The following is a 22,013-nucleotide window of genomic DNA, read 5'->3' as shown; positions in this document are numbered from 1 at the left end:
ACAAAATGGGTGCCACACCAAGAAGTCCATCCTCCATATGGTCATGAGATGTATTTTCTCATGACACGTCATGCCCAGGAGGACCTTTTCTGATGATCAAACTAGCTCTTATCTATTTATAATAGAGGCAGCTTCTAAGAAAATGTCATATGAGCCATATTTTTCTTTGTACAAATAGTTTCAACAAAAGCACATATAAAGTGTGACATGGCAGTTCATTGAGCTGGGAATATACAGGTGAGGCAGCCCAATCCATGTATTCATGGTGAAATAAACTCATACACGTGCATTTTCCTGTACTGAGATACTATCAGTGTTACAGTTTTAGTCATATAATAAACCCTCTGTGTTATAGTTTACATTTTGAAACATCTTTTTCCCCTCACAGGTTATTTTCAAAGGTGAGAAAGGAAAAGGAAGAACTGGGGAGATTGGATTGGATGACGTGAGTTTGAGGAAAGGCCTGTGCTCTCAAGACCATTAGTGGTAACACACAGACTGGCAAGGGGAACATACTTATATTGCCCATGCCTTTCCGCCAAGAGAGATGGTGGCTTGACAACTACTTCTACCATGTCTTTATGAAATCCCAATGAATCTCCATCTAAAAAAAAATATCAAGTTTTCTATAAGGGCAAAGTAAGTTCAGACCAACATTGGGGATTTCCACTAACAATTATCCAGCTCACGTACATGGGATAAAGGCCTCCTGAGTTCTGAATTAAGGATATAAATATCCTTCATGAAGAAGAACAAACTGTTGCCAGGCATCATCAAAAAGAGACTTTGGTACATACAGCAATTGCATTAATAGTCTTCTGAGTGTTTTTTTCCATTTTGCTGTTTACACTGTGTACTGTGGAACTGGTTCAGCTTCATAAACTGAAAGTAACTCAGATGTAGACCTGAGCTGCTATTCTACTGCCATCAACTTTTAAAGAAGAGTGTGAGATATATATATATAAAATAGCATTTATTCTTTTGCTGTATCTTATTAACAAGAGACAAGAGACAGTTGTTATAGAGTAGGCACTGCATCCCTTAATATTGGTAGTGCTGTGTTCTGTATAAATGTGTATGGATATTAATGTATTTATATGTTTGCATATTTGCAGAATCTAATTGCAAGATAAAATGGCAGCTGTGTACATCTAGGTTAGACTAGCACACAGAAAACTACACTGATAATCAGTCAGGAAGTATTTTCTTCATAGTGTGCCACTTGCCATTAGCTCCACACTATTATTTTGCATAGCAAACTAGCCATATGGTTGCAATGAACTTCACAGGCTGGATGCTAGATTCAGTTGAATTGTATGGAGTTACTCAAATCAATGGTCTTCTGTAGGAAGGAAAGGTGTCCATAATTGGTAGCAATGGCAAAACCTAGCATTGAAAGGTGCACTTGTGAATTTGATAGTCATGTGGCTGGGGATCATTTGTCCAGGTTTTACTTTTCTTTCTCAGTAGCTATTAAAGGCCAAAAGAGCTTTCTTTGGGTCAGGAATTGGCCATCCTGAACAAATGATTGCAGCAGGTAGATTAGTTTCTAGCTATTAATTGGTCTGCCATACATTACCCTAGGGCAGTTTATAGGAAAAATCCGTAACTCATAGTCGACTTGGAGGCACATAACAACAACAAAAACATTATAAAATAATAATAAAACACCACAGCACAGTATAAGAATCCAATCAAAGAGAGATTCAGATGGCTTAAAAGATTTAAAAAAACTGCAAAGGTGAAAAAACCTAGGGAAACAACAATTAAACCATGCAGCAGCAAGATTATGACAACAGCATAGGTAAGTGAGCTTCCCTGGGGAGGCCATTCCACAGGCAGATCACCACCACCAAAAAGCCTCCCTCCTTGCTTCACTCACCTTGCTTCAGATCACAGGGTACCTGGAGAAGAACTTCAGATTAATTACAGGAGCAGATGATCCAGTTTATGTGAGCCTAGATGCCGAAAACAAGTTTGGGAGTCCTTATCCTGAAGGTTTGACTAAGGGCTTGCATGTCCTTAGCACCCACACATTTGTGCATTTAAAGTGTGCTCAGGTAGCTCAGCCACTGGTATGGCTAAATACAATGGTCATCAGCAAACAGTGCCACTCTTATGAATTGAGCAGGCCCGGATACTGATACGAGCTTAATTTCAACATATTCCATAGTTGTTTTTTTGTCATAGAATCATGCAGCTTCTCAGATCTTATTACCTTATTATATAGGTAATAATTTCATTAGATTTGGATGGAAATAATGTTTATCAAGGTGGTGTTTTGTTTTTATTGGTCAAAATTGCACATGAGAGTGTTTTAAAAATCTCTACACACACTGAATAGGCAAGCTGCTTTTTAAGTTTTGAATGCAGCTTGCCTATTCAGCCAAGCAACCTGTTGTAGTAGAAATGTGCAAGACTGCTCCAGCTGCAAAAAGGATGTCCCCCACCAAGTGCCCATAACTTGGTAGAGTTTTGGAATGATCAAATTTGCACTGTTGAATTTATCTGGTTAGAATTCTCTTGGAAAAAGGGTTAGACCAAATTTCATGTTTTTGTTTTTATTTTCAGTACGGTGAAATAATCTTGAATTGTAAAATGCAGATTAAGGGCAATGGGCACAATCTGGCAAAAATTAATCATGTTGAATTTCCATTGAAAGCAGTAGAATGCAGCTATTTTGTTGGTGTTTCCATGCAACTGATTGATTTTTCTTAGTGCAACCCCATTGATTTTAATGGGACTGACTCAGTCATGATTAACATTTGTTGAATTTAGCCCAATATTAGACCCAATTGCTTTTGTTTCTATTTAAGCCAGTAATATGCAAGGTGCTATTTGTGTAATGTAACTTTTGTTGAAAGTGAAAGAGTATACTCCAGTCCAGTCTTTTAGTGGCATGTATCCTGACATATGCCACAATCTAGGGTTTCTTTTGCTTAATCCAAAGTCTTGCACAATCTTGAACATTGAGACTTTTTCTCTCATTGTATAGCATCCTCCAGTTTTCAATCTACTCCATGTATCAAAAGAAGTTTGCTTTGACAGAGCAAGGCAGAGGCTTCTGTACCATTTGGCAGAGCCAGGCAGCAGATGCTTGGGGGGGGGGGGAGAGTGTGCAGCAGAGAGATGTTAGAGGACTGAGCTGTGTGTGTCACACAGCCTGCCCTGCACTTCCTAAACTGGCCAGTATGGTGAAAGAAGATGTCCAATCATCAGTGTTGAAGTAAGATCCAATTGCTAGTCTAGTTACCTTCTGTATCTGGGATGGGAGCACCGTCTTTGTTCTTTGTCTTGGGCCAACCCAAGAAGCAGGAGCTACATTTTTTTTCCTGTGAGCAGGAAAAGAGGATGAAATGTAAAAGCCCCATATAGGTGTGGGAAGCTAATCAAGCATGTGTCTAGATTCTGGCAGAATGTTTCCATGTTGTTCTTGGATTTTAGTAATAATGCTGGCAGTATTAAAATATGTATTTGTCATGGGCCTGACATGACATGTGACAGCAGGACAAGTGTTCACAAACGACTTTGCAATGCTTAACAACTTTACTTGGTTCAAGTTAGATTGTGTGTGTACACTTATTTTTTGTTATTAATATCATATTGGTGGGGTTTCAGTGTATCCACCGACAAGGGCTTCCTGGTTCAGTTTGATGGAGGAACTCTGCATGTACAGAGCTGCCCTTATCAGTTGAAGTGAATGGGAGGCCTGCTCACATAGGAGGCTTTTTTGTGTGCCAGAGCATGCAGGGTATTCAGAACTGAGGTGTTGGCCTTTAACCTTGACACAGCTCACCATACATATTGTGCTCTGCTATTTCCAATGGGCAAAAGCTGCTGATTGTTTCCCATAATGGGAACAAGTCTCTTACAAAGGCAAGGCTTGTTGCTTCCAGTGAACATGAACTGGCATCATTCTGTCCACTTTAAGAGGATTTCAGTAAGAATGACTTTTGAAACTCCTGAACATGGGAGAGTGGATGAATGAATTACTTCTGTCATGGTTCTAGTGCAATAGCTAGAGAGATAAGTCATATGTCTCTTCTATGGTGAGATGCATGGGCACCAGATGTAATGAAAGCTCATGCCCTCAAGACTGGAGAGGTGACTGATGTCCCCTTAGACTTTTAAAACCAATGTGAAGAGCAGATGCATAGGTTGCATGCACCTTTTCAGTGGAACATAGGAAGCTGTCTTATACTGAGGCAGACAATTGGTCTGGACCATGTTGTCTACACCAAGTGGCAGTGGTTCTCCATGTTCCTAGTGCAAGTGTTTTCCATCCCTGCCTGGAGATACCATGGATTGAACCTGGGACTTTCTGCATACAAAGGATTTGGTCTACCATTGAGCTACAGCTCCTCCCCATTGCAACATCACAAGGCAACCTCTGTTGACTTGTCAAACGTTCTTCTATCTGGAAATATATTTTCACTGACAGCTTGATTGATCTAACTTTTCCCCAATTATTTGGCTTAGTTTCATTAAAAACAAAAAACAAAAATACTCATTTTTTTGTGCAACCTTCTCTCATTTTGGCTGATTCTTCCTGTTTTCATGCTGTATTTTGGATATATCTAGTTATATTCCACAGAGCCTTTTATGGAGCTATGGTTATACACAAGCACAAAAAGATTATCTGTACTATAGAAATCAGTGTCATATCAAACAACACAATAATTTAAATACAATGGTCTTGGTGCAAGAAGACATTGTGTGTTAGCAGTTGCACAAGAGTGGGTGAGGCTGTGTATTATCATCGCACTGCAATGAAGATGGGAATGTGTGTCCAAAGAATAACATGCAATGTACTTAAAAATACAGATATGGACTAGCTCATCTGTATTTGCTCATGTAGCAAGGCTTCTTCTACACACACAGATCTCTCTTGCTGAATTTAGGCATTAAAATGTGTGTAAATTAATATATATCTATGTCTATAGATATAGTGACTTCATAGCTCTGCCAAAATGAAAAGTTCTTCAAAAGGTATAAATGTTTGGTGCCAACAAACCTATATTAAGTTCAAGTAGAATACATTTTATCAAAAGTACTGTAGGACATCTTGCTGGCTAATAATTTAATATGGTTTTAAAGAAATGCTTAACCCTTCTCCCAGACTGACTCAAAATAAAAACATCTTTGTAAATTTACAAGCATTTGTCATTATGGTTATTTGCATTTATTTTGCTTTTAGAAATAACAATGAATATTCTTATTTCAATTGTTGGCAAAAGGTAAGACTTCAACTAGGGAGGTTAAGCAACCATTGCACTTCACATGCAACCTTTTTCCAGCTTATTTGATGTGTATCATTAAGGCCATGGCTGGATTCCTGTAGAAACTAAAGCAAACAGAGAGGCCAAAAGGCCATGTTTACTGCTTTTAGACAGCATGGAAGCAAAGCAAATGTAGAAACAAAGCTGATTACTCTGATGGCATTTGACTTGTTTTAAGACTGCACTCAACAGCTCTGTACAGAAAGAATCCTTGTTGACTTGTACATTCTGAAAGGGAAAACTGTACAAGAGTTATTTCTAGTTATTTATTGCTATGTTTCTAGGCTGTAATATCAACTAGGGCTGGTTTGCATAACCCTGTTCTACATGATCACTGTGTCGTGGATAGCACAGGTAAATGGGTCATCATAAATACTGCACCACAAATACCACCTTATTGTTTCAGTTTAAGAAGGATATTGACAAACTGGAACCTGTCCAGAAGGGCAGCAAGGTTAGGGGCCTGAAAACCAAGACCTATGTGGAAAGCTTGAAGAGATTTGGTATGCTTAGCATGGAGAAGAAGAAATTTCAGATATCTGAAGGATTGACACATAGATGGTGAAACAAATTTGTTTTCTTTGACTCCAGTCAGACCTAAGCCAACGGGTGAAAATTACATCAAAGGGGATTTTTACCTGAACATTAAGAACTTTGTGACAGTACAAGCTGTTTGAAATCAGGCCAGACTGCCTCAGAAGGTGCTAGACTCTCCTTTGATTGAGCTTTTTAAGCAGAGGCTGGGTGGCCACCAATTTGGGATCTTGTAGCAGCGATGTCCTGCGTCAGCCGCAGGTTGAACAAGATGACCTTTAAGGTCCATTCCAACTCTATGATTTTGTGCCTCATTTCACCTAAAATAAAATGTTTTCAATAGAATCAGTCACACATGTCATTGGTCACAGTCTTCCTCACACTAGAGTGAGATGAACCATATTTCTTTTTAAATTATAGTAACTCTTTTAAAATTTGCATCTACACCTATGAATTAGCACATGCAACATTTATGCAAATCTGTGTCCTCTTTTGATCTTTTTTTTGGGGGGTAACACTTTTTTTCTTTTTTGGTAATGCATTAGTGGCCATCCTGTTCCTTACTCTCCTACTCTTTTCTCCAACCCATATTGCTTCAACAATAACATTACTGTGCAAAATTTGAGTACTGCCTCATTTGCATTTCAGACGTGACTGCTTTCCAATAAGGATTAGATGTGTAAAGTGCTCCCAGAAAGAATGATTGAAATGTAAAAAGCCTTATCTATCATTATTTCCTTCATTGATCTGTCCTTCACAATTGTTTCTTTAGCAAGGCTTTCACTTGCTGTTCTTATAGCTCCTGTGGTGCTCAGCTCCTAATGTCTTTCTGCTTTTATGTGCCAACTGTTTGGTAGGAACTATATTGTTCCATCACTTATCTCTGTAAGCAAGAGTCTTGCTGAGATGATTAGTTAATATTTCCATAAGACAGATGTAAGTTAAAAGGAAGGTTTCATATACTTCCTAATACCAACCTTAATCTCACCTCTCTTTTGAAACTTTATGATTGAAAGGGATTAGAAAGGGCATCTAGTCCAGCTGCCTGCCATCAGAGTTCACAACCCTTTCACCAGTCCTCCACCTCACCTCCCAGATTCGCTTATACAAGCATTGTATATTTTCCCAGTTACTCTGATCGCAGACTGATGGAACACTATAGGGCAACCTTTGGCCTTCCAGGTGTTGCTGAACTACAACTCTCATCAACCCCAGCAAGCATGGCCAATATCCAGGGATGATGGGAGTTGTAGTTCAGCAATATCCGGAGGCCCAAAGGTTCTCCACACCTGCTATAGGGCATACACACGCACACACTGTTGGAAGTGGGGCAAGAGCAACTCCTGGTTTGTTCTTTTGTTTATGGTCCAGAAGGGAGATAGAGTTAGGGTCCTCCACGGGGAATTGCTTGATTACCTTTACCTGTGATGCTCTGACTGACTTCCTTCCGGCTGTTAGACTGATATGTCTTAAGGGAAGCTTACCTGCCCCTCCTCCTTCCGCCCTTTCTTCTCTGACTGTCTGGGAGAGAGGAGACACCTTTGTCTCTGCTGTCTCCCTCCTGAGCCATGAGGTCAACTCCCAAGCCTGGACGTTGCGCCTCCAACTTAGTTAGTTAGTTAGAACTAGGTATACCTTTCTATCTACTATGGATTTCTATAAATAAAATAGCTTTTCTTATTTTACTAAGTCTTAATTCTCAGTGATCTCAATGCAGGACAAAAGCCTGCTTTCTTAGGTAAACACACACACTGGCACACATGCATTTCAGACCGCTGTTATTCTTTGCTTGACAAATATAAAAATTTACACCACAACACACACACACACACACACACACACACACACACACACACACACACACACACACACACACACACACACACACACACACACACACACACACACACACACACACACACACACACACACACACACACACACACACACACACACACACACACACACACACACACACACACACACACACACACACACACACACACACACACACACACACACACACACACACACACACACACACACACACACACACACACTGTATGAATCCATGGAGAGGATTGCACCCTACCGCAATGTTTCTCTGCTGAACATCTGATTGGCCGGGGTCTCTTCTCACATATAGGACAGAACTCTTAACATCAAATGGACATTCATCAGGGGAACATGGTGGGGGTGCAGAACAATGCCAGAGGGGGAGGAGTTCATTCAATGAGTGGAGAGAGCTGTGTGTACCACTTTTCTGTCTCTTGAACTATTCTGTCAGCGGGTCTTATAGATGAAAGCCAAACTAATCAGACTAGGACAGGACATGCCAGTTTCCATTGTGTTCTTGTACACTCTTCTTTAACCAATCAGGTCCAAGACCATTAAAGGCTTTAAAGGTCAGTACCATCACCCTAAAGTGACCCCCCAAATTAACTGGTAGTCAGTGTAATTGGCATAGGATTAGCAGTGGCAGCTGGTGTCTCCATGTCAGTAGGACAGTGGAGTCCACTCTGGGTTTTAGCCTGAACTTTCAAGGAACTGTCCAAGGTGGCTTGACAGTTTGGACTAAAACTCAGAGTGGATTCCACTGCCTCACTGACCTGGAGCCACCAACCGCCACTGAGGATTAGTCTTATATGCAGTAGTGTAGTGGCAAATTCAGAAGTGCAGGTTCCCTTCATGATAGCCACACCATGCCCCCTTCTAAGATTATACAATTAAAATGAGCTTTCAGTCTCTTACTTTGATGAATACAGGATGAGGATATGTCTTTTTGAGGTTCAGCAAGAAGAATATAATGATAGCTTCCAGGAGACTCATCTCAGCAGCTAACACATTCCATGCTGATTGGTCCATAGGGTACTGGAAATATAGGAGCCCTGCTGGGACCCTGCTCCCCAAAATGTAAGAGGTCTACAACACCCCACACCCCCAGATGACTATACCCTGCTTATATGAGGCAACAGCTTTGTTCTTATCAGCATCCTGGCAGCCATATTTTGCACTAGCCAAAGTAGCTCCACACAGAGAGCATTGTAATACTCTTGATGCAGCAATGCATGAGTACTGAAGCAAAATACCCTTTCTTCAGTCACAGCTGGCAAATCAGCTAAATCTAATCTAAAAAAAATACTCAGGATAGTGCCAGGTTTATGGCAACCACCACGATTAGGGTTGCCATGTTCAGGGCCTGAGAATGATTCTGTATCTTTAAGAGAAGAGCAAATTCAGCCAAGTGCAGGTTTTCTTGCAACAGTGTAATGGGAAAAACCACAAGGTGGAATTCTCCCTTCCCCCTGCACAACTTAAAGATACAGAAGACCTCTTGGAGGTTGGGCCTGGCAACCAAGAGGTCTTCTGTATCTTTAAAAACTGCATCAAATGTTTTTGTTAATATGTTCATTATGTTTCCTGAAAGATAGAGGAAGTATTATACATCTGGTTTTCACCATAACTATGTACGTGACCCACTTAATTCAACCCTGGCAGAAAAATCCAACAGCAAGTTGCCATAAAAATCGCCTGTGTTCATTCAGTCATATTCTCGACTTACTCTGCTTGTAGAAAGGCAATGTCTTTGAATTGCTGCACTGGTTTGTTAGCGCCTGAGTGTCAGAATTTGCCTGATTTCAGGTTTACATCTTTGTATGGAAGACCATGTCCTCTTTCTTTAACTTTTTTTGGGAAGCAGGGGAAAATAGTGCTCATGGTGCTGCTCTACTATTTTCTTATATCTAAGCATGGCCTTTGATCCTCACTCAAACTATTTATATGAACATCTGTTTTTAAAATTAAGTTTTTAAAACTTTAAATTTAACAAAGAAGAAAGAAAAACAATAACAAATGTAAAACGTATAAATCTATATAGGCCAGATGTCCACATAGGTATCCACACAAGATTGGTGTTTATAGAAAATATGTTCAAATGTAGCAAGGGTGGTGAGGTCCTCAGATGGTTGCATAATAGTGGGTGTTTATCCTTCTGGGCTCAAAGTCTCTTCATGCACATAAGGGATGATAGTATCCACTTATGTTGTCCTGCCATCTTATTCTTGTTAATGTGGAAGGGGGGTTGCTGTTGGGGGGCAGTGGATGGAGGTAAAGAGAATCTGCCATACTAGTTGTTTCCACACTTGAATATCTGTTGCTGAATTGGAGCACCCATCTGTAGCTGCTGCAGTGGCCGATGTCCCACAGAAAGGGCAGGTGATCCAATCCTAACAACAAGAAGAAGAAATCACAAGAAGATATGCACCCTGAAGATAGAGACAGATGAGGAATGAAAACAGTGGAGAGGGCTGGCCCGACATTTTGCTGCCTGAGGCAAAGGACAAGACGCCCCCCCTCCCAAATTCCACTTAGGCAGGCCAATCAGTTATTACTTCAGCACTGGCAATGGGACACCATTCACCATTCCCCACCACATCTGAGGGAAGCAGGCTAGCCTAGGGGCTGCATGGCTGGCTGTATGGCATATATAACTTTCTTCCAACAGTTTGTCACCTCTCCCTGCCTCCTAGCATCAGGCACATCACTAACATAAGAAGGCAAAGAAGAGCCTGCTGGATTGGGCCAATGGCCGTTCTAGTTCAGCATTCTGTTCTTGCAGTGGTCAAACAGATGCCTGTAGGAAGCCCACAATCAGGACCTGAGTGCAAGAACACTCTCCCCTCTTGTGGTTGCCAGCAGCTGGTATCCAGAAGCATACTGCCTCTGACAATGGTGATAGAACATAGCCTAATGTTCTACCTCTGCCTAATGGCAGGGCTGGCCCTGACAAAAGAAGGACTAATGGTTGGGTCAAAAGTTCCTGCCGCCCTGAAAGAGGCGGTGATCCGACCACTCCTGAAAAAGTCCACCCTGGACCCATTGGTCTGCGACAATTACCGACCAATCGCAAATACCCCCTTCTTAGGGAAGGTGATTGAGAGGGTTGTGGCACAGCAATTGCAAGTACTCTTGAATGAAACAGATTATCTTGACCCATCCCAGTCTGGGTTCAGGCCTGGTTGCCCTGATGGATTACTTTTATCGGGAGGACATGGGGAGTGCAACCCTGCTACTCTTACTTGATCTCTCAGCAGCCTTTGATATCATTGACCATGGTATCCTTCTGGGCCGACTTGGTGAAATGGGTATTAGAGGCACTGTTTTACAGTGGTTCCGATCCTATCTCCAAGGTTGTTTTCAGAGAATAGCATTGGGTGATTGTCTTTTGGCCCCCTGGCAGTTGTGCTGTGGAGTGCCGCAGGGTACCATCTTGTTCCCTGTGCCATTTAACATCTATATGAAGCCCTTGGGAGCAGTGATCAAGAGATTTGGGGAGAGGTGTCAGCAGTACGCTGATGATACCCAGCTCTATTTCTCTGTAACATCTGAATCAGGAGAGGCCATGCAAGCCCTGGACCACTGCCTGGACTTGGTGGTGGGCTGGATGAGGGCCAATAAACTGAGTCTGAATCCTAGCAAGACAGATGCACTGTGGGTTGGTGGTTCCCGAGTTCAGATAATTGGTCAATTGCCTGCTTTGGATGGGGTTGTACTCCCTCTGGGGGTCCGTAGTCTGGGAGTACTCCTGGATCCATCTTTGTTACTAGAGGCCCAGGTGACCTCAGTGGCTAGGAGTGCCTTTTACCAGCTTCAGCTGTTTATGGACAGGGATAGTCTGACCACTATTGTCCACACATTGGTAACCTCTAGGCTGGATTACTGTAATGTGCTCTATGTTGGGCTGCCCTTGAGGTTGATCTGGAAGCTGCAGCTGCTGCAAAATGCGGCAGTGAGGCTGCTCCCTGGGGCAGGGAATCACCAACATGTCAACCCCACTGCTGAGAGAATTGCATTGGCTGCCCATTTGCTACCGGGCCAAGTTCAAGGTTCTAGTCTTGGTGTACAAAGCCCTATACAGCTTGGGACCAGGATACCTGAAAGACCGTCTTATCCCTTATATACCGATCACTGCGTTCTGCAGGTGAGGGCCTCCTGCAGATACCATCTTGTCAGGAGGTCTGTTCTGCACAACATAGGAAAAGAACCTTTCGTGTGGCGGCACCCACCCTGTGGAATTCCCTCCCTTAAATATTAGACAGGTGCCATCTCTGTTATCTTTTCGGCGCCTATTGAAGACTTTCCTCTTTCAACAAACATTTTAAGTTGAGACCTTATCCCAGTCTGCGTCTGTGTTGGAATTGCTTTTTAATGTTTTTAAACCATTTTCTTAAACAACATGTTTTCAATTTTTTTGTAAAAAAAGTCTTGAATCTTATTTTAAAATGCTTTTAAAGATGTTTTGTTTTCATGTATTTTAAAGTCCATTTTTATTATGTTTTAAAGTGTTTTTAGTGCCCTGGACTCCTGCTGGGAGGAAGGGAGGGATATAAATCAAATAAATAAATAAAAGTGTGATCTTTTTAAAAAGTGTAATTCATTTTTTTTAAATATCACACTTCTGACCCAGCCATTTCATTTATTTTTTCCTGTGATTGTAGGCATTTGGGGTCATTGTTTCCATCTGTTTCTTTGGCCTTGGCAAACTATCAGTGAAACCTGTCATCTTTTTTCACCTCTCTTTACAAGTTGCTTTTTCAGATGGCTCATGTCATCAGCTGTGATCTAGTACTCAAAGGCATGCAGCACCCAGCTCCACCATAAAGGGAAGCATTCCTGGTTTCCTAGTTCAAACCATGTATAGTATGTCACATCAGCTGGAGTTGTTAATGCAAAGATTTGTGGCTAACCATCTCTTAATCATGAAATAATGTGGTCACTCATTTAAATATTACTTCATGCAGAACAGGATGAGTTAGGAGCTATTAGGAACATAGGAGGCTACCTTATACCAAGCCAGACCATTGGCCCATCCAGCTCAGTATTGTCTACCCTGACTGGCAGCAGTTCTCCAAAGCTTCAGACTGGGGACATTCCCAGCTCTACCTGGAGATGTTGGGGAATAAATTTGGGACCTTCTGCATGCAAAGCAGTTGCTCTGTCACTGAGCTACGGCCCGTCCTCAAATTGCCTGCTGGTAAACAGCAGCAGTCCATTTGGGCATTTTAAAATAATAACATTGCAAATAGCTTATTATCCATAACAGGTTGCTCTATGAGCACCTGATCTGTGATTCCTCTTCTAAAAAAACTCTGGCACAGCTGGCCTAAGTAATTATGTCCCCCAGTATTTAATACTGGCCACAATCCAGTGCAGAGGTAAGCAAGTTTAAGATCCTTGCTGTGAATAGACTTAAGTATATTTAATTCTATGTTGCATTGCAGCCTATATTCCTACAGCACAAGTGCTCTTTTGGTCACTGTGTAACTTAAGTGGATGCTGCTGGAAAGCTTGTTCTTCTCCAGTTGAAACTCCACACAGCTCCAAAAGCCTGTGGAGTTCCAGACACATAGCTGCTTCCTGATTCACTTCAGCAGGGGTTAGGATGAGAACCACTGCATAAGCAACTCAAGCAGTCACTGGGGACTTTCTTTTTTGGAACACTAATGAAGCAGTTTATTATTGTACACTGCTTCAGTGGCTTTATTCTAGGAAACAGTCTGTAAATCTGTTAAATAAGTGAATAATTGCATTGAAGAGACACATAATGCACTGTCACAAAGGATGTGGGAGTCCTTCTCTCAGAGCACCATCCATCATCCTTTACAAAAAACAAGACACAGTGCAGGGCCACCATTTCAGATCCTACCACGCAGCACAAAAGCATCAGGATGTCCTTGCAGAGAGAGTTCTGCAGGTACTGAACATATTCCTACACTAACATAAAAACGTAAGAACCACCCTGCTGGATCAGACCAAAGACCCATCTAAGCTCTGTTCTCACAGTGGCCAGTCAGATGCCTATGGAAGCCCACAAGTAGGACCTGAGTGCCAGAGCACTCTCCCCATTTGTGTTCCTCAACAACTGATATTCAACACTTCCTCCAACAGCGGAAGTAGAATGCCACACCTTTGCCTCTATCTTTAAATGCATGAATTAAGGCTGCAGCTTTTCTCTGTCCAGCCCACTCTTCCTCTGGACCAGCTGGGGAGCAGCTGTTAGGAAGGAAACACTCTGCAAATCTTTGCAGGAGATTTCCTCAGGCAGATGGGATGCTTGATAGGTTTGTCCTTAATGTTTAACTGGGGACATGGGGAATATTAGCCACATTATATTTCCCAGGTGCCCTTAGCTAAACTTGAGCATACCGTGTATAATGTCTTATATAATGCTAGCTGAAGTCAGAAAAGTAACTTCCTAGCCATGTGTTGAAGTGGTCAGCTATTTACATAAAAACTAGACACACTGGACTATTTAGTGGTTATGCTCACCATTAAGCCGGGAATGAATGAGCCAGTCATCTCCATATAACATTCTAAGGGTTGTTCATAATTAGATATTTTGACTGTCATTGCCAGAGTTGACTACTAATTTCTTCAGGGGAAGCTGTTAAATTAATTACATATTAAAGCATTATGCACCACTGTGAGTTGTTCAGAAGGTGCCAATTTCCCTGCAGCATCAATGTTTTTGTTTGTTTTGGCCAGGGATTATGAGTCAATTGATGAATGAAGGGTGAGCTAAAAGGCAATACAACTAAAAGAGTAACTTGTTTTTCTGACTGAAGTAGCTGATCTCAGACAGGTAAGATCTCAGTTGCTAGCAATGGGGCCAGCTGAAGTTGTGATGAAAAATATCAGCAAAAGTGTACAGTAACACTGTGCTATGTTTCTATATCAGAGGACTAATAAGCTGTATTAAGAAAGTCATATATATGGGTATAATTTCCAGAAAGGTAGCAGTGTCATTTGGCATCTGATGACTAATTCTCATGCCATCATAAATTCACTAATCTTTAAGGGGCCACAAGAGTTTCCCTTATATATGAGGGGTGTCCTCAGTGCATTGTTGAGGATGTTATTTAATCAAAATTTACACGCCACCCTTCCTCATCCAACAAAATGGAAACTGGGATAAAGGTCTCTACTTAAAAGGCTTGTTGAGAGAGGAAGATGTTCAGTAGGTGCAAAAAGACAACAGAGACAGCTTCTGTTTAATATTTAACGGAAGTAACTCCAAAGGGTAGGTGTCACAACATGAAAGGCCCAATTCATGTATTGTATGGAACTGACCTCCCGAGAAGATGGTATATATGGGAGGCCCTCACCCATAGAGCACAGTGAGTGATTGAGTCTATAAGGGGTGAGATGACCTTTCAGGTATTCTAATCCTAAGCTGTATGGGGCTTTATATGTTGCTGTCATTAGACACATTTCCAGTGGTCGCCAGACCCCCACCTGAGCACACTTTCTCCTCACCATTTGTGTTTTTTGTTCAAAAAAGAAAGAAAAAGATATGTTTGCCTCCCATTGCATTAAAAAAAAGATATATGCACTGTCTGTAACAGGATTGGATTTAATTACATATTTAAGCCAGCCCCTTTTTTGTCATACACAAATAACAAGGCATCCCATTAATCTTTTGGCATTGGGGCCCCACCAGCTATGGATTCAGAACCACCACGAGGAGGCCAACCATCAGCTCTGTATTGACTGTTCCACAATCCTTAGAATGCTGAAGCAATGAGAAGCTTGACAGAGATACCCCTGATAGATGGCCTGACTGTGGGTGCCTCAGCTGTCCAAGTTCTATTATTAAGCAATAAGTCCCCAGAGTTAGTCTCCAGCCTTATTCTCATTTTCTCCTCATATTCCCAAGTAGTGCAAAAAAGGATGTATGATATCATTTTATCTTCCTTGTTACCAATGTGGGGGTACCTTGTAGGCATGGGTGTAACTACAACAGCATCTTTTATTATTTATTTATTATATTTATATCCCGCCTTACTTTCATCATAGAACCCAAAGCAGCATACATGTGGTTCCCAAGTGGTCTCCCACCCAGACACTGGCCAGACCCAGACTGGCTTAGCTTCAGCAAGATGGTGGCCTTATGTGCCTTCAGACCATACTCTGGGCAGGACCTGAGCAAAAAAACCCAGTCTCTCCACTGGCGATTTCCAGCAACTGGCATTCAGGCATACTTTGACAGTGGCAGCAGAACATAGATTATGTGGCTAGTAGCCATTGATAGCCTTATCCTGCATTAATCTGTCTGTTCCTCTTTTAAATCCATCCAAGTTGGTGGCCATCACCACTTTTAAGTAGCTAGTAGCACAGAGTCCTGATCCATACTTGAGAAGTGTGATTGGCAGTGCTTTTTATACATTTCTTTTTGTAATTATTTTTGTTTGCCTTTATAAAACATACAAACTTAAAACAGAACAATACAATACATAGTCCATCTTAAAAATGAAGAAGAGCATTGAGTATGTAATTCAAGGGTAAAAAATGTATTCATACCTTGATAGAAGTGAGATGGGTTCCAGAACAAAAAGGTTGCCATGGACAGCCAAAAGAGACGTTCCAGTACTCTGTACCAGAGAGTAAAATCACACACAAAAGGCCTGGTGATTGGAGAAGAAATCCTAAGACAGTTATTTCAGAAGCAGTTACTAATCTGCTATTTCTATCACAGGTTAGTGATGAAGACACACCCTTAGAATGAGGTTGTTGAGGACCAAGGGTTTGAGCTCTTGTATTCCTTGTTGTGTAATTTATGGGGGTGATAAAGAAAATAATGTTTTGAAGGTCTGTAAAAAGATTAATTAAATGGTTTTATATCCAAGAGTGTGTATTTAAAAATGAAAATGTTCATCTTTGCAGGCCTTCTAAGTTGTGGGCTCATTAAGTAAATATGCATTACACCTAGTAGATTTTGCTTGATCCACCTTTGAACAATAACATAATTCCTCTGCCCTCAGGAGCTGTAGAACTCCCTAGATGTTATTCCTGGCACAAGTAACCAAATTATTATTATTATTATTGTACAAGAACTGCAACGCAAACTGGAATTATTTGATGCAATGTTAGTTTTTCCTTCTCCTTTACACCTCACGTGGCATGCCAAGACACTTTTCTTTAAAAAACGAATTCCCAAAGTTTGTTTGCTTTTTTAAAAAAAATAAAAAATACAAGAAAGGTAGTCACGGTATTATTACTGCATTTATATCACCTTGATACTTGCCTTACACTCCAAGAAGATTAGTCAGCTGTCAAAAAAAGGTCTTTCAGCAATCTTTGATAGAAGTCTCACAAGGCTGAGGCCTGGCTTGTGAAAGCTTGTAGGAACTGGAACTGGAACTGGCTCATGTCCATTCTCGAGTTCTTTGGCTAAAGCCAACAGATTTCTAAGGCTTTGTGCCCTCATTTTACCAGCCACCTACCATGAGAAGATCAGTCAACTGCTGAGTGATTATGCCAAAGTAGCCAAACAAGAGGAAGGGGTGGGGGAAATCAGCATGCTTGGCAACTGGAATGGTGTTTTTGCTACCCTGAATGAGAGTCAAGCTTGTAAGATTTTTTTTATGTGTTGTGCATTATAAAGTTGCTTAATACTATTCAATGTGAGGGACTGAATTGTTATAAAGTGAGGCCCTACCTGAGTTGGGACACATGCAGAAAATGGGAAACATCCAACAGAAAAGGGAGAGAGAGAGAGAGGAAAAGGAAAAACAGTATGGCATTATTTATTAATTGCAGCCAGAACAGTGATTTCAAAACATGTTTCGGCATTGCAGATATTTCAGATATTTTTGAGCTTCATATAAAGAAATATAAAAGGTCCCGAGGAAGGCATGTTCTGGTCCAAACACTTTGGGAATTAGGGTTGTCAGGTTCATGGCCTGAGACTGATGCTGTATTTTTAGGAGAAGAGAAAGTCAGCCAAGTGTATGTGTTCTTGCAGCAGTGTAATGAGAAAAACCACAAGGTGGAATCCTCCCTTCCCCCTGCACAACTTTTAAAGATAGAGAAGACCTCTTGGTTGCCAGGCCCAGCCTCCAAGAGGTCTTCTGTATCTTTAAAAGTTGTGCAGGGGGAAGGGAGAATTCCACCTTGTGGTTTTCCCCATTACAGGGTTGCAAGAACACCTGCACTTGGCTGACTTTCTCTTCTCCTAAAGATACAGCATCAGTCTCAGGCCATGAATCTGGCAACCCTATTGGGAATTCATAAATAGTGCAACACTATTCAGCATCTTGAAGTTGATTCTCCTTTTTTGTCCCTTGTGGGAGGAAGACAGGGTAGGTGTGGTTGTGCTGCCATTTGTATTGTGTTGCTCAGATGGAGATGGGTAAATGAGCTGATGGTAAACAGGAGCAATCGGGAAGGAGGGATGCCACCGCTCCCCTGGCCTCCTAGCAGTGGAGTCACTGGCATTTACTGGGAGGAAGAGGAGGAAGTGCAAGATGGTGGGGAAGTTGGCATTGTGCACACACATTGGTATGGGGACTAGATTGACTCTGCTAATGCACCCAATGCCCAGCGACCACACAGCACCAGCCTTCTCACCACCTCACTCCTCACCTTTCTCTCCCAGTAAGCAGCAGCGATTCCATTGCTGGGAGTTCAGGTGTGTGGTGGTGCCCCTCATCTACCACTCCTGGTTGTAAATTATGTTCATTGCTTTTTGTTTTGTGACAAGTAGTTGTCTGGGGATTAAATGTGTTATGGATATAATTGCTGGAAATGGCTGAGAATAAGTCTGTATGTGGAAAATTGCCAAGGATGTACTTGGGAGATGTTACAGGGGGAGGGCACATTAGTCTACATAGTCATTTTGTTTAGCTGCTAACAATGCTTTAATATGTGGAATTTTTATTGTATTTCTGTATTTCATTTTTTACTTGTAATGTTTCTGGATGTTTACAAGGATGTTCTGGTTTTCTCTATTTGTGCTACTTTAAATGTGGATTTTTATTTTTGTGTTTGATTTTAATTTGTAATGTTCTGTTCTGATATTTTGTAATATTGTATTTGTGATGTTTTGAGAAATGTTGTAAAGTACATGGGTTTTTTTTAAAGTAAAGCAGTACAGAAATGATTTAAATAAAATAATAAAATAATAAAAATGAAGGATGATTAAGGGACTGGAAACAAAACCCTAGCAGGAGAGACTGAATGAACTGGGCATGTTTAGCCTTGAGAAGAGAAGACTGAGAGGAGATATGATAGCGCTCTTCAAGTACTTGAAAGGTTGCCACACAGAGGAGGGCCAGGATCTCTCCTCAATCACTCCAGAGAGCATGACATGGAATAATGGGCTCAAGTTGCAGGAAGCCAGATTTCGACAGAACATCAGGAAAAGCTTCCTAACTGTTAGAGCAGTACGACAATGGAACCAGTGACCTAGGGAGGTGGTGGGTTCTCCATCACTGGAGGCCTTCAAGAGACAACTGGACAGCCACCTGTCAGGTATGCTTTAAGCGGGATTCCTGCATTGAGCAGGGGTTGGACTCAATGGCCTTATAGGCTGCTTCCAGCTCTATTATTCCATGATTCTGTGGTTCTATGAACTCCAAGTTTGTAAATGTTTGGGGGGAAGGCTAAGGGAGCAACCCTCCTCCCAGAATAGCCCATGAGGACTGAACATGCTTAGTTGTCACAGAATACTGACTAAGCATTGTGGGACAGGGATGGAAACAAGGGAGGAAAAGGAATAGAATGGAAAATCCTGGAAGAGGACATGGCTGACTAGAATGGGAGTACTCCACACTGCAACATTTTGTTGCAGGTTCCACATGTGCAATACTTGTAACAAGTCTGACAGGCACTAGATAGGGGAGTCTTACATTAGTAAATTCTTTCTGAAATCACAACTCTTAATGAACAAACAGTCTTACACTGAACTCCTCCAACAGCTAGTTCATTAGCTGTTAAACATCTGAATGCTGTAGGGAGCCAGGAAATGATCCACTTTCACACCTCCTTTCCTCCTTCAGAATCTAAAGAATGCCATCCAAAAAGCTTCTTTTAATTGTTCTTATCTCTGTCCTCATTTGTATTTTTAATCCTTCCTCCGCACTGTTGTTGCTGGAACTTTAGAGTGGGAGTGAGTCTTGTGTATCTTGCTGAGATGCAGCACAACTAATCCACAGGAACAGCCTCTGTTTCTTTAACTTGTATAAACAACCCACCTTCCATTTTTGCATTCCTCACAGCAACTGTTATTCACTGGAGGGTGCACCATTCTAAGCCCAATTTAGCTTTGCCGCTCATACCAGAAAATTTGGACCAACTCTTCTTTGTAGAACTGGGACCCCATTAACTCATGAAGCCAATGTAGCAGCTTCTAGTGTTTTTCCACAAGGCTGGAAGTGGAATCAAAGCAACACCCCCACCTTTTTTTGGCAAGCTGTGAATCTGTGAATTCTGTATTGCCGACTGGATCCTTGTACTGGCCTGTCAGAAGCTGCCACTTTTCTTCAGTGGTATGGACAGAGCAGCATATTGTTATAGGATTGGGGGATTGGTCTGATGTCTTTTGGTCCCATTGCCATTTCTAGCCTGTGATTTTGAATGTGTATAAATTCAGCTTGTGTTAGAGAGACCTGCTGAAGTAGTCAAACCAGTTCCTTTCTTAAGTTAATAGTTTTGACAAGCTAGTCTCTTTGTGAGTTAATAGGCCTGTTGAGTGGCCAAAGATGTGGTCCAGCACAGTCCTGTTGCTGTAGAAACTCTTGCAGAATAATGATTCCCCGCCCCCTCTTGGCACCAGGAGGTAGTCTGTATGTGTGTGAGTCTGATGTAGAAGCTGGGAGCTGGAAAGACACAGAGAGGCTTGACTGCTCTGCATATTGAATCCCAAGTCATGAGTTTGGGGAGTACCCTAGAAACCTAATGGGGAAGTAAGATCTGTTGGGGCATTCATGCTGTGAGCCTTTCCATCTTATGCTCAGATTGTGTATATGTGTTAATAAATCATATATCTTAAAGACATCATGGTCTACACTGGTATTCATTGCAAAGAAACTGAACCTGGGCAAGCACTGGAACCCCTGGAAGTATCTCACTGCTCAGAGATTGGGGTACACACAGCAATATTTTGAAGTCAATTGGGGTGTATAGGATGTGGTCCAACCCTTCAAAACTATTGAATAGATGAGCCCAATGTGACTGACTGTAAACATCTTTTTGGGCTGTAGATGTTTGTGATTGGACTTAAGGACAGACACTCTCCCTAAGGTAGGGGTGGGAAATCTGGTGCTCAACTAGGGTTGCCAGGTTCAGGGCCTGAGACTGATCCTGTATCTTTAGGAGAAGAGAAAGTCAGCCAAGTGCAGGTGTTCTTGCAACCCTGTAATGGGAAAAACCACAAGGTGGAATTCTCCCTTCCCCCTGCACAACTTTTAAAGATACAGAAGAACTCTTGGTTGCCAGGCCCGGCCTGAACCTGGCAACCCTATGCTCAACAGATGTTGCTGGACTTTACCTCCCATGATCTCTGAACATTGGTCATACTGTCTGGGGCTGATGGGAGCTGGAGTCCAACATTTGGAGGGCCACAGGTCCCAACTTCTGTCCTAAAGTGTGTAGAGCTCAAGTTATATTAAGATGCCTTGTATGCCTTCTCCTGGCCTTGAAGTCCTAAATAACAACCTTGGGGCACTTTCACATAACTCCCAGATCCTTCTGGATCACAATTAGTGTCCAGGACTTGGTTGAAAAATGGACATGTCCAATTTTGATGTGGTGTGGTTAGCTGTTTGACAGACACAGTTTGTTCTGAGGGACAGCTTCAGCCTTATGCAGGCAAGGCAAGAGTTAAATGGCACCATGGACAGCTACATGCAGTCCTCAAGCTAATGACTCATTAAGAGCAGGGCTTGAATGTTGTTTCAGCAGCAATCATCTTCTGACAGAGCCTTAAATAGGAGCTGCAGCTCTGTCTCAGCAGCTTGCTTCATTTTCCATGAGAGGAGCTTCTTCATTTAAAAGGGTCCAGCCTGTTTTAGCAATTTTTGACTCTGGGGGTTATGTTTGTGAGATGTCTGTAGTTCTGCTATGGCAGGTATGGGAAACCTTTGCTCCTCTGGATGTTGCTGAACTACATTTCTCATCATCCTTAGCCATTGGCGATGCTTGCTGAGGCTGATGCCAGCAACATTTGGAGCACTAAAGGTCCCCCACCCCTGCACTAGAGATTCCGAGCTAGGCTCCTCCAAGTCAGGAGAGGGCAATGTGGGATCCTCAGGCCAGAAGGTTATTGGCACCATGGGCGTTTCCCCCCCCCCCCAGAAGTGTTTCCAGTTGGTTAGAGTCTTCCAGGGGCTGGCCCTGAGAGCAATTCCCTCTCCCACTCCG

The 22,013-nt window shown here is 42.0% G+C and overlaps 1 protein-coding gene and 1 long non-coding RNA gene across 12 annotated transcripts in view; both read left to right on the top strand.

Moving 5' to 3' along the window:
• NPNT (nephronectin) overlaps nucleotides 1-5,156 on the top strand; it is a 93,667-nt gene extending 88,511 nt beyond the window's left edge. For all 11 annotated transcript variants that reach the window (XM_061585475.1, XM_061585474.1, XM_061585476.1 and 8 more), the window contains one exon: nucleotides 389-5,156. In XM_061585475.1, coding sequence (XP_061441459.1) covers nucleotides 389-484 — 96 coding nt within the window. In that variant the 3' untranslated portion in view covers nucleotides 485-5,156. The remainder of the gene's footprint in view (nucleotides 1-388) is intronic.
• Nucleotides 5,157-17,871: 12,715 nt separating this feature from the next.
• LOC133364575 (uncharacterized) overlaps nucleotides 17,872-22,013 on the top strand; it is a 30,319-nt gene continuing 26,177 nt past the window's right edge. The window contains exon 1 of the long non-coding RNA XR_009757984.1: nucleotides 17,872-17,953. This is a non-coding gene — a long non-coding RNA (uncharacterized LOC133364575). The remainder of the gene's footprint in view (nucleotides 17,954-22,013) is intronic.

The sequence above is a fragment of the Rhineura floridana genome, chromosome 9 (assembly GCF_030035675.1).
Source record: "Rhineura floridana isolate rRhiFlo1 chromosome 9, rRhiFlo1.hap2, whole genome shotgun sequence".
Taxonomy (NCBI): domain Eukaryota; kingdom Metazoa; phylum Chordata; class Lepidosauria; order Squamata; family Rhineuridae; genus Rhineura; species Rhineura floridana.
The sequence above is the reverse complement of the archived record's forward strand: the minus strand, read 5'-3'. Positions and strand labels throughout refer to the sequence as shown.